Source organism: Euphorbia lathyris, chromosome 2 (assembly GCF_963576675.1).
Source record: "Euphorbia lathyris chromosome 2, ddEupLath1.1, whole genome shotgun sequence".
Lineage (NCBI taxonomy): Eukaryota > Viridiplantae > Streptophyta > Magnoliopsida > Malpighiales > Euphorbiaceae > Euphorbia > Euphorbia lathyris.
Window position 1 is genome coordinate 84,469,296 of NC_088911.1, and position 13,024 is coordinate 84,482,319.

The window sequence follows — 13,024 nt, forward strand, 5'->3', positions numbered from 1 at the left end:
AGCCTTCTCAACCTCGGAGTATCGGATTTCGGCTCCTTTCAGCACCTTGCTCAGAAAGTAAATCGGGTAAAGCTCCATCCCCTCTTCTTGAGTTAAAACGACTCCTACCGTTTCATCAGCGATGGTGAAGTACAAGTGAATGTCTCGTCCTGGCCTTGGTACCGATAGCAGTGGGGGTGTGGCGAGGAAGACTTTGATGACATTGAATGCGGCCTGGCAGTCTGTAGACCACTTGAAGGGATGCTCCTTCTTGATTGCTTTGTAAAAAGGCAAACACCGCTGTGCCGAGCAAGAAATGAACCGTCCCAAGGCGATGATCCTCCCGTTGAGCCTTTGAACCCCCTGCAAGTCGCTCGGTGGCTCGATTGCCAAGATTGCCTCGATCTTCGCGGGGTTGGACTCGATGCCCTTTCTGACACCACGCATCCCAGGAATTTGCCGCTGCGAATTCCGAAGAAACATTTCTCCGGATTCAGCTTCAAATTGTAGGTTTTGAAAATCTCAAACACTTCCGCCAAGTCTCGCGGGTGGTCGCTCTCTTCAGTGCTTAAGACGACCATGTCATCGATGTATACCTGTATTGTCTTGCCGATGAGATGGGCGAACATCTTATCTACTAACCGTTGGTATGTGGCCCCCGCATTCTTCAACCCAAAAGGCATGACATTGTAGCAATAAGTGCCTTCATGCGTAATGAAGGAGGTTTTCTCGGCGTCGGCTGGGTCCAGAGGGATTTGCTGAAAACCAGCGATGGCATCAAACTGAGACAGGATTTTGCGACCAGCTGTTTGGTCGAGGAGCTGATCTATATTAGGCAGTGGGTAAGAATCCTTGGGGAATGCTTTATTAACATTTGTAAAATCTACACACATACAGTACTTTCCGCTGGCTTTCTTTACAAGTACAACGTTAGAAAGCCAGTCCGGATAGTGGACCTCGCGAATAAACTTTACAGCTAGAAGCTTGTCGACCTCTGCCCTTACCGCGGCTTGCTTGTCCTTTGCCTGCACTCGCATCTTCTGCTTCAAGGGCTCCATGGAGGGGTCGATGCTCAATTTGTGCACTGCTTGATCGGGTGAGACCCCCGTGATGTCCTCGGTGCACCAAGCGAACACATCTGAATGCTCCGATAGGACGGCTTTGATTTCGTCGGCCAAAGTGGACGTGAGCCTGGTCCCAATCTTTACTGTCCTGGTGTCCCCGATAAGACAGTCGCTGACTAGTTCGATTGGTATGGGATTGTAACCCCTCATATCCATCAGACCATCCTCCAGGTAAAGCGCTGTCCGAGGCTGAGTCGCCTCCCACTGCAATCTTTTGGCCAGGATGCGATCTCCTTGGATGGTGATCCTTTCATGCTGAAGCGGTAAAGTTAAGCATAATCCGGAGATATCGATCGTGGCCTTCAAGCTAGCCAGCAGAGATCTTCCAATGATGGCATTGTAGGCCAGAGGGATATCGACCACCACCCATTCTGCGGTATCCCCGATCTGCTTGACACCTTCGGCGAAGAGAGTCGATAGTGAGATGACTCCCTTTACTGGGACCTCAATTTCCGACAGGCCAACCAGGGGGAAAGTCCTGGCTCGGAGGGCAGTGTGCGCATTCTTCATCGCGCGGAGCACCGTCCAGGTGAGCAAGTTCACCGAACTTCCTGTGTCGACCAGCACTCGGTGCGTTTTAAAGCCGACGATGTTGATGGTGACCACTAGAGCCTCCGAATGGCCGGTCCGGAGCGGTGGTTGCACCGTCAGGGTCTGACCAACTGCTTTCCTTTTTTGGGAGCTCTCGGGAGGCGCGCAGAGCGCTGGTGCTCCCTCCCTTATGACGTGGATTTCCCCGTGGTACCCTGGTCGTTTTGGCTCATCTGTTCGGCCGGCGTCCCGCTGCTTCGGGCTCTGTTCCCTCTGCCTAACCGTCTTTGGTGGCGCGCCCTGCTCCGTGATTCGCTCGATCTCTTTCTGCAGCTGATAGCAGTTCTCCATGGAGTGTCCGGAGGATTTGTGATACTTGCAGTATTCTTTCTCAGTACGGGTCTTGCTCTTGTCGGCCGACGGAGTCTGATGCGTGAATCGGCAAGGCTGGCTCTGAGCAGCATAATGCACTTCCTTTCCGCGGGATTGGTCTCCCCTACGCTCCAGGTTTGCTCACTCGGCCCGAGCCGGAAAAGGCATTGGGGCCTCCTTGCGTGCTCGGCCTTCCTCACGAGCTTCTGGGATCGGTCTGCCTTTTTCTTGTTTGTTCGTGTCTCCTCTGGCCTTGTCCCTGTCTGACTCTTCGTATCCTGCGGGCCGGTCGCAGTCGTCGTACCTGACGAAGGTTTGTGCCATGGTCATGAGCTCCTCGAAAGATCTTGGCATCTTTCGGAAACATTTTTGCTTTAGAGGCTCGCACGAGGTTCCTTTTGCTAAAGCGTCGTGAGCCACCTCGAGGTTGAGGCCCTTAACCTGTGAGGCCATATGGTGAAACCTGGGAAGAAAGTTGCGCAGCGGTTCAGTTGCTCGCTGCTTGAGCCCGTTGAGGTCCGAGCTGATCTTCCTTACTTTTGTTGCTGCGGCGAAACGGGAGAGGAAAAGATCCTTTAGGAGATCGAACGAGTTGATCGACTCTGGGGCAAGTCCTCGATACCACTCTTGCGCACTAGACGAGAGTGTGGTCGGAAAAACCTTGCACATGATGTCCTCGTCTTTTGATTATAAGTTGATGGTGCTCATGAACGATGCCACATGGTCGTTCGGGTCTTCGGTCCCTGAATATTGGGATAGTCGAGGAGCTTTCCAGTCCCGTGGGAACCTCGTCTCGATGATCCTTTGTACCAGTGGCGTTTTGCTGGAGGTGATGCTTCCTCCCATGACGCCCCCGAGGGCCCTCTTGTCAAGAAAACGCTGGATCTTTAGTTCCAACATGTCTTCGCTACTCGCAGCCACTGCCTCCTCACGCCGCGCACCGCTCTCTCCGACCGTGGAAGCTCCGACGCCTCTTCCTGCGAGGACCCCGGGTCCCGCGGGATCTCCTGGCTGCGCCCCTTCTCTTTGTATTTCCGCTGCTTCTTTAAGATATTGCTAGATTTTGGCGTTCTCCTCCTGCAGGCTCCTCTGTTGGTCTATGATTTTCATCTGAGCCGCCGTATGAATAGCCTGGGTTGTTTGAAAACCTTGTATTGCGCTAAGGAGCTGTGTGGTATTGTAAGTCTCTTCTTCTTTAGGGCTCACCTCCTCCATCAGTGGCCCCAGGTTTCTGGGGGAAATTGGAATGTTCGGAATGGAACGCTCGATGTTAGTCATGGAGCTGGTTGCTCCTACTTCCGGCACTGTTGTCGGGACAGAGTCAGTCGGGGTCTGCATTTCGCTTGAAGCTCCGAGGTCACTTGTATTCCACGTTCACCGCACCAAATAATCTGGGAATGCGGAACAGTGATCTGGGTCTTCGTCGGGAAGGTTCGGCTTCTTCGGGGGTCGTCACTGCGCGGGGAACGGTCCCTGCGGACACTCCGAAGATTAAGACAGTTAGTGGTTCAAGAGAGTATTCTAATCAAATGTGAGTGGGGTAGGAAATTAGTTACCCGATCACCTCCTCCATCAGTGGCCCCAGGTTTCTGGGGGAAATTGGAATGTTCGGAATGGAACGCTCGATGTTAGTCATGGAGCTGGTTGCTCCTACTTCCGGCACTGTTGTCGGGACAGAGTCAGTCGGGGTCTGCATTTCGCTTGAAGCTCCGAGGTCACTTGTATTCCACGTTCACCGCACCAAATAATCTGGGAATGCGGAACAGTGATCTGGGTCTTCGTCGGGAAGGTTCGGCTTCTTCGGGGGTCGTCACTGCGCGGGGAACGGTCCCTGCGGACACTCCGAAGATTAAGACAGTTAGTGGTTCAAGAGAGTATTCTAATCAAATGTGAGTGGGGTAGGAAATTAGTTACCCGATCATCTCTTCTTCCTTCATTGGTATATTTATAGTGGATTGACTTGGGCCTACGGGCCCTCTGTTGTCTTGGCCCATTCGTTGGTCGGGCATCGTTGGGCCTCTTGGGCCTAAGTGATATTCCGAATCAGTTTTTATAGGGGTCTCCGTCAGGACGACCCAATCTATGTTGAAATGCTTCCTGCTATTTTGCTACAGTTAGAAATTGCAGGTTATATATACGGATGCGAAATCGCTAGAAGAGCTCCCCTGATATCACATCTTTTTTTAACATACAATAACTATCTATTTTTCAGGCTTCTTCGGATGAGTGTGCAAAGATTAAAAATTGCTTGAGACAGTACAAGTTAGCTTCAAGACAGAAGATCAACAATTCTAAATTCTCGGTTTCTTTCAGCATAATTGTTCAACCCTCAGGTGTTCTTCCTTAAGCTCCTCCCTTGGAGTTTCGATGACCTTGGCTCACGGGAAATATCTTGAACTTTCCCCATTAATTTGATGAAACAAGATTCAGATCTTCGGCTACATTGGGGATAGGGTGAGTGCGTGATTAAAAAGCTACGTGTGGGGAAATAAATCCTAATAAATAATTGGGTGGTATGGGATTCAGGAAGCTCCACCAATTTAATCTGGCTCTCCTCAAAAAAAAAAAAAAAAAAAAAAGGCTTGCAGGCTTTTGACAAATTCGGATTCACTGGTCGTTCAGGTTTATAAGGCTCAGTAGTATCCTAACTCGTTTTTTTACAGCTCAACTTAGGAATAACCTGAGTTTTATCTGGAGCAGTATAATTGTATCTCAGGAGTGCAGGGGCTCGTCAGGTGGTTGGTGATGGAAAAACAATTGACATTTGGCTTTGGTTGCCAGAACCTATCAACCCGTATGTGGAATGTAATATTGTGGTGGGACTAAGAAGGAAGCAGTCCAAGGTATAGTTTTTGATGTGTTTAATGAAAGGGACGGGGGACCTCATTGCTCGAATTCCAATTAGCAGTCAACGAATTAAGGATGAGTGGACTTGGATGGGGTCATCCTAAAGGAAACTATAATGTAAAAAATGGGTACAGAGCTTTGATGAATGGGTCATTGGAGAATAACAATTTGCATCCCTTTTTTCCTTGGAATTCTGTTTCATGTCTATGTGTTCCGCCTAAATTTAAACATCTACTTTGGAGAGCCTTATCTGAGTGTCTTCCTACTATTGCTTTGTTCAACACTAGTCACGTCCCCCTAGCTCATCGCTGTCTAATGTGCTCGAGGACAAACGAGACGGTTTACCATGCCTTGATTAGCTAAAAACAAGCTCGGCACCTCTGGAATTTCTCGTTTGTGGTGGGTGATATAAGTGCCATATTCCAAAACTTCAAAGATTTATAGATCCATGTCAGTAGAAAGTGTGATGCGCTAACTGTGGAGCAAGCAGCCACCCTCTGTCGGGCTCTCTAGTCGAATCAGAATGATTTAGTTTGGAACAAGTTGCCATGGCTCCGAGGATATTTAGTCACACTCTTCAATTGTCTGCTGGTTGTTCATCAGGTGTCCATTAACTCATTTTGTTCATCAGGAGTCTGTTAACTCATTTTGGTCCCCTCCATCGTCAAATCGTCTCAAACTGAATTTCTATGCCGCTATCTTCTAAGAAACAGGAGTTGCTGGTTTAGGTTTTTTCGCAAGTGATGCTGCTGGTAGTTTTGTTGCAGGTAAAAATGGTCATGCGCGGCCAGTTGGATCCTTTGCTCGTAGAAGTCGTGAGGCTTACTGGGTTAAAGGCAAAGGTTGGTTTGAAATTATGCTAGAATCTGACGCTCATCTGTTAGTGTTAGCAGGAAAAACAATCCAGGATTTAGCTCGATGTTTAACATTATTGTTGGTGATTGTAAAACCTTAATGAAGGATATGGGTAACTGTAGTTTGGGTTTTGTAAAAAAATCAGTGAATCTAAACATCATTGTTGGTGATTGTAAAACCTTAATGAAGGATATGGGTAACTGTAGTTTGGGTTTTGTAAAAAGATCAGTGAATCTTTGGGCTCACACTTTTTGCAAGAGTCGTGGCTTCTGTGTCTAATCGGTGGGAATGGTTCACGTCTCCTCCGTCATTTGCTTGTAATGCTTTATTTGCCAATAGTTAATAAATTTTATCCTTTCTTAAAAAATTAAAAATAAATAAATACATAAAAGACAATTCAATTTAGGAAGAAAAAGAAAAGGAAAATTAATGTGAATTAACTCTACACAGAACAGAATACCTAAATTGCAAAGCAAGCCCATCCATTAAAAAAAAACAAATTGATGGCACCACTGTGGGTTCTGAGTACGATACCAGAAAATAAAAGCCCAAGATTCAATTTTTCAAAATTGACAAATAATCACAAGACCAAATAAAACTATAAAGGTACCTCAAGTAACCAACTATATAAGCACAACACTTGTATTTCCCAGTGAAAAGCCTAGCACATAAAAGTGACATTTTCCAAAGGACTAAATAAAACTACAATCACTTCTCATCAAAAAAAAAAAAAATAGCAAACTGGTGCAGTTATTAATTATATATACGCACATTGAAGTGAGGATGCAAAGATAGAGTACAATTGCCAGATTGAACAGTGTTGGAATCTAGATCCATACCTAAATGAGACTCCATATCTGTACTTCATATTCTTTCTTGTCCAGGTGAATTTAATTCTATATAAAACTTGGAGGAGCATTATCATTGACAATATAAGTTTCACCTAGTGCGCCAATTTCTTCAGGTGTTGAAACGTCCGCTGCTTGATCCACTGCCTATCATAAGGTAGATATGCCTGAATTGAGTGATCATACCTGCAAACAAACAGATACAAATATCTATCAGCCACTCTGCCACCAAGCCACTTATCAATCATGGCACTGATGACCATCTCACTAGATACTTCATCATGACACTTTGAAGACTCGCACATCCTTCAATCATCACAATATATTTCATCATGACACTATATATTTTCTCTTTATGGTTGTTTGAAGGTGTTTAGTTGTAAGCTTTGAAGCTCTTATCTCACACCAGTGGACACAAACACACACACGAAGTGAAAAAGAGGGAAAAAGAGGGAGGGAGAAGCATACACTAAAGCACTCATATCTGCAAGGCCATCAATAAAATTGTAAAGATCTCCAATGTCATAGGTAATGTTCCTCATGGCTGGATTTAGTTCCTTCAGTTTTCTTTCATATACTCCACATATACCTGCAAATCCCAAGCAATACAACCATTGATAAGCAAGAAAAATACTAGAAACTCAGGTTTCATATATTTATAAACTTCAAGGTGACTTGTCAAGCAATTCATTGACAACAACTACTAAATTAAAGTATTAACAAAGTAGTGAAAGAGGCTACATAGAGCATGTATGACTATAATCATAATTTAATAAAATATTTTGTCAAAGATCAGTTTATATGCATCCAATTTTTCGTGTTCTAACATAGAAAGGCAAAGAAATATCATGACTGGTGAGAAATTGGACTTTTCAATCTACAGAACAGATAAGAATTTAATACAAGAATATAGATGAATTGCAAATTAAAAGTAGAAACCAATCAATATCACATAGGCAGACTGTGCAAGCCCACCTTCTTTCTTCACAGCTCTGAACATGATGTATCCCGCTTAAATATTGTTAGAAATGAAGATAAAATTGTGCATGTTAAAACTAGACAAAACCATGATACATAGACAGACTGAATCTTGCAGTATCATTAATCAGACTCTGAGGCTGTTATGAGATCCCTCAATCCCGGTGGCGAATATAGGACTGCTACTCTGTGGGGCCAATTTTACACCAGCGTATATAAAAAATATTTCCACGCTATCTTGACACCCCCCAACCCAATCTTCCGGAGACATTGCGAGAGTTGACCACTCTAGCTGGCTGGATGATAAATTCATCAGCAGAACAGGTGGTAAAGTAGTGAGGGGTGTAGAGGCTGGGTGAGGTTTCTTCTTAAGCAATGATATGTGAAAGACATTATGAATGCCGCATGTGGAGAGAAGCTGCAACTGATATGCCACCTTGCCAATACGAGCAGTAATCTGGAAAGACCCATAGTAGCGAGCTGAAAGTTTTAGAGAGGATCGTAGTGCCAAAGTAACCTGTATGTATGGTTGGAGTTTTAGGAAAACCCAATCACCTACTGCAAATTCCCTGTCAGTCCTCTTTTTATCTGCAAACCGCTTCATCCTGTTCTGAGCAGATGATAAGCTGCCCTTTAGAGAAGTGTTTATGCGAGCTCGTTCTTGCAAGAGATCTTCAACTGCAGCCACATTGGATGCTTGAGTAGGAAATATGGGAAGTTGAGGAACTACCCCATAGAGAGCTCTGAAAGGAGACATTTGAATAGCACTGTGGAAGGTTGAATTACACCAGTATTAAGCAAACTCAGCCATTTAGACCACTGTTTAGGCACTAGGAAACACATGCTGTGTAAATAATTTTATAAACATTGATTGAGATGCTCAGATTGGCTATCTGTTTGAGGGTGATAAGCACTACCAAATAGCAGTTTAGTACCCAATAACTTGAGTAACTCCTTCCAAAATACTCCAGTAAAAATTCTGTCTCTGTCAGATACTATTGACCTAGGCGTGCCATGAAGCTTGAATATATTGTCCAAGAACAATTGAGCAACTGTGGCAGCATTGAAGGGATGGGATAACCCAGTGAAATGGCCCCCTTTAGAAAATCTATCCACAACCACAAGAATGGTATCATAACCATAGGACTCAGGTAGTTTTTCAATGAAGTCCATAGCTATGTCCTTCCCGGCACTATCTGGGATGGGAAGAGGTTGTAGCAAACCGCCATAGGCAGAATTGTCTACTTTGCACCGTAGGCATGTATCACATTGTTCTACCCAAGTAGTGAGTGAATGAGAGAGAATGGTCCAATAAAAATGCTGTTGCAACTGAGTGAGAGTACCTTTTATGGCAGAATAGCCTCCCGTGGGAGAGTTGTGACAAGATTCTATAACCTTATTTCGCAAGTTGGTAGAGGAGCCAATATAAAGTCTAGAGTTATAACTGAGAAGACCATTTGAGTAGGAATAAGAGGAGTGGGAACTCGGTTGAACCGTTAGTTTGGGAATCCATTGAACTGCAATCTCATCTACCCTCATAAGACTGTTGTATCTCTTCCATCCACGTAGGAACAGCCATATAAATTGCTTGTAACTGGGATGCATCCAGATTTTCATGTTGTCTAGAAAGAGCATCAGCCACTTTGTTTTCACTCCCCATTTTGCATTGAATGATGTAATCTAATCCTAGAAGCTTTGAGATACCTTTATGCTGCAAATAGGTGTTTAACTTCTGTTCTAGGAGGTGTTTGATGATTTCATGGTCTGTTTTTATAATGATACAGAATTTTCCAAGTAGTCCGCCAAGTGGAGCAAGCTTGCAAGATTGCTTGCAGTTCTCTTTCATAGGCTGATAATCTTTGATTTCTAGGACTAAGGGACTTAGATAAGTAGCATATAGGCCTTCCTTGTTGCATTAGAACTGCATCAATTCCTGTACCACTAGCATCACATTCTAGGGTAAAGGGTTGACTAGTAATGCCAATACAGGGGCTTGAATCATCACAGTCTTGAGTTGATCGAAGGCCATTTGTACTTCAAGAGACCATTTGAAACTGTCTTTTTTCAGTAAATCAGTGAGAGGTCTACTCAGAGAGCCATACCCTTTGTTGAATCTTCTGTAGCACCCAGTAAGACCTAGGAATCCACGAAGGCCTCTTAAGGAAGTAGGAGTAGGCCAATTCTGCATGGCTGATATTTTAGCAGGTAGCTACCCTGCTGCCATAGTTGTTAAATGCGCAAGGCGCATTAAGGCGCTAAGGGGTCTTGGAACCTAGGCTCAAGGCGCATTAAGGCGCTAAGGGGTCTTGGAACCTAGGCTCAAGGCGCAACGCAAGGCGAGCGCCTTAGGAACATGAGGCGCAGAAAATAAATAAAAATTATATACTCTTTTACTAGTTAAAGCATAAACCAAAAAAACACATTTATGGCCACACAAACAAAACAACCCCATATAAAAACATAATACTAAATCATAAATATCAAAAACACCAAGTCAGGTTCATACTTCATAGCAGTGTTGTTAAAGGCGCAAGGCGCTCTAAGGCGCAAGGGGGGTCCTGGAGCCTTGGCGCAAGGCGCAACTTAAGGCGCGCGCCCGAGCGACTCGAGGCACACCAAAAAAAAAAAAAAAATCATAAATTTATAAAACTAGTCATAAATAATCAAAAACCAACAATAAACCATAAAATGCACTAGTTAAGTTCTAGTTAACTATTAAGACTTAATCTAAAACTCATAATGTGCGATGATGTCTGCTATTCTTTTCTTTTTTGAAGTTAGAAAACCCTAAAATACCCTAAAAAACCTAATATACCCTCAACTCAACCCTAAAATACCATAAGGAAGCCAAGGCGCGCGCCTTGTGCCTGGCTTGAGGCGCACAAAGGCGCACCAAGGCGCGCGCCTTACTGCCCGCGCCCACCTTTGGTCACCAGAGGCGCTAAGGCTGGAGCCTTAGCCGAGGCGCGCCTCAGGCGCGCCTTTAACAACACTGCTTCATAGAGACATTGACATATACTTAGCGTCTTAACCTACGTACCTAACTAATGCTACTAAACTAATAACCATGCATTGTCACTTGATATTCTTCTGTGTGTTCTTTTGTGTGACTGTCGCAATCTCTGTTTGAGTGGAGTGGAGGAGACTCTTCTTTACAGAATAGCTACAGGTTTGACTTGTAATAAGGGTAGTTTGGCCTCCATAGCTACTTTCTGGTCCATGAAGTTGTGTGGGCTTCCACTGTCAATGAGGATCATAATGATCTTCTTGTTTAGGGTTCCCTTCAGTCTTAATGTATTTTGGTTAGCACCCTTAACGGTTAAGGAGATAGGTTTCGTAGGCTCGTGTGGTAATGTTTCACTGGGGTCAGTTTCATGTTCTTCCTCAATATCCCCCTCTTTCAGTTTTTAAACCACTTATCAGCTCTGCCTTGTAAATAAATTCCCACCCGATCTAGTTTCTTTTCTTCCACATCTTCGAAACGTTGGAAGTATTTGATGCACTTGCCAACCAATTCTCTACCTGTGCCATCAAATGCAGGTAGCTCACACTTTGTAAGCATCTTGTCAAAGATTGGAGCTCTATTATGAGTTTCTCCAGAGATGTTAGGATTCCTGAGGATTCCCCTGTCAGGGTTAATTCCAGGGAAGGAGAGGCTCCTTGTGAACCATTCTGGATGCTATGTATTAGATGGGATAAGGAAGAAATAGAGTTGAGTTGCTCTTTCCAAAACTGGTTCTGCTCCAGAATGAATGAAATACGCTACAGAATAGATAACAAAAACATGAACGGTACAAAGAAAATCGCAAATAGTAAGTATAAAACAAGGATTCCTCTTACAGGACTAGCCCAAGAAAAAGGACAAATGAAACAGTAGCATAGGTGTAAAACTGAAGTTGTTGCTGGACTCCTAAATAATTTCTAAGTTGTAAGATCTCCAAATCCAATAAAGCACATCAAATGAGCAGAAGATGTGTGCAAAGAAGAATGATCATGCAACTCATTGTCACTATTGCCTTTCTTACTCCTCATACTATGTGTTCGGATGAAAAGAAGCAAAGTTAAGAAAAGAAAAGACCATTTATACTTCCAATCACATCAACACATGATGGAGATTATCGTTTCAAATCAAACTGAGAGGCGCTCAAACAAGTACCAATAGAAAACTTGCACGAGCAGAGAAGAGATTATGACAATATCATAATAATAATGAAATAAATGTACAGTATACCATCCATAGCTTGACTTATAGAATCGAAATCCATAAATGTGCGAGATGCTCTACTGTGGGAGGTCTGCATCAGAATTATGGTGTGCCTATTAGCCTGCACAAGAAAACAGGTAACACCCCATTAGAAATACTAGCAAGACCGAATACAATACTTAATCAAAAGACTAAATAAAAAACACAATCTATATCAACAGGCAATGGTAAAAAGTTCTATGTTTCTGCAAAACATGAAACATCTGGTGGAAAAAATAGAAGTGTGCATTCCCAAGAGAACCAAAAAAGTACTGCTATTCAGAAACAATGCTCAAAAATGCAATTCCGAAAAATAGAAAAAATCCTGCCTACAAAATCACTGCATAGAAGGGCTATGCTCTATCCTTTTTTAATAAACACCAAGTACAAAGAGTCCAGACAGAATTTCGTCCAAAGCCAATACAGCAAAAGGTAGCTGATGCAAGTGATCCAATTTTGACTATCACAGACAGTAGTCCGTACAGAAATGGCAGGTTACAACCTAGAAATGTGCACCTCCAAAAACCATCACAAAACATCCCGGGAAAACAGAAGGCAAAAGAGAAAAGAAAATACTGTAGATAAATAAACAAACACAAATGTAAAACAGTCACCAAATGAGAGAATCTAGCGCGCGATGACATAAACAAGAGATGCATAAATTCTAAGAAATACTTCACAACCATATTATCAATTTCGGCAAACACAAATTTGAGCTCAAATGTAACTTAATTCAATCGTAGAATCGTATGGAAGTGTGAAACCCTAGCTTTCCTCGATTATCAGCAATCTCCCAATTTATGAAATGGCACAAATAGATTGATAAAGAAACTAATAGCAGAAACAGATGAGGAAAAAGAGAAAGAACTCGAATTACCATTCGAAAATGATAAGTTGACGGCCTCAATAGTAAGCGTGAGTGTGGATTCTTTGCTTCAGCTATACACGCATAGAAGAGAAGGATAGGGAATTTGACTTTGTTGAAGACCTGGACTGGACTGGACTGGACTCGACACTTTTTTATAGCGGACCGTATTGTTGCCGTCCTATACTACTGTCAATTTACCGGCAAATTCACTTGCTTGCCTCGCCACTCTAAAAATTTATTTATCTTTTATTTATTTATTTTAAGTTAATGTGCAAAAATATCCCTAACGCTTTGGGTTAGGAACAATTTTATCCTTAACATCTAAAATGGTACAATTTTATCCCTAACGTTGGAAGCCAAAAGCAATTTACCTCTAACG

The 13,024-nt window shown here is 43.4% G+C and overlaps 1 protein-coding gene across 1 annotated transcript; it reads right to left on the reverse strand.

The window, feature by feature from the left end:
* Positions 1-6,301: 6,301 nt before the first annotated feature.
* On the reverse strand, positions 6,302-12,813 carry LOC136218788 (enhancer of rudimentary homolog). The gene is made up of 4 exons (XM_066005892.1): positions 12,655-12,813; positions 11,766-11,859; positions 7,025-7,145; positions 6,302-6,742 (listed from the first exon to the last, which is right to left on the reverse strand). The coding sequence occupies exons 1-4, from the start codon at positions 12,655-12,657 to the stop codon at positions 6,652-6,654; spliced, it is 309 nt and encodes a 102-aa protein (XP_065861964.1). The 5' UTR covers positions 12,658-12,813; the 3' UTR covers positions 6,302-6,651.
* Between the last annotated feature and the right edge of the window lie 211 nt (positions 12,814-13,024).

Bases quoted from the DNA above. Each gene is read 5' to 3' on its own strand.
- LOC136218788 (XM_066005892.1), bottom strand. The intron at 7,146-11,765 runs GTATACTGTACA...TGGGATTTGCAG, and splicing joins TATAAGTCAAGCTATGGATG to GTATATGTGGAGTATATGAA. The intron at 6,743-7,024 runs GTATGCTTCTCC...GTTTGTTTGCAG, and splicing joins GCAGATATGAGTGCTTTAGT to GTATGATCACTCAATTCAGG.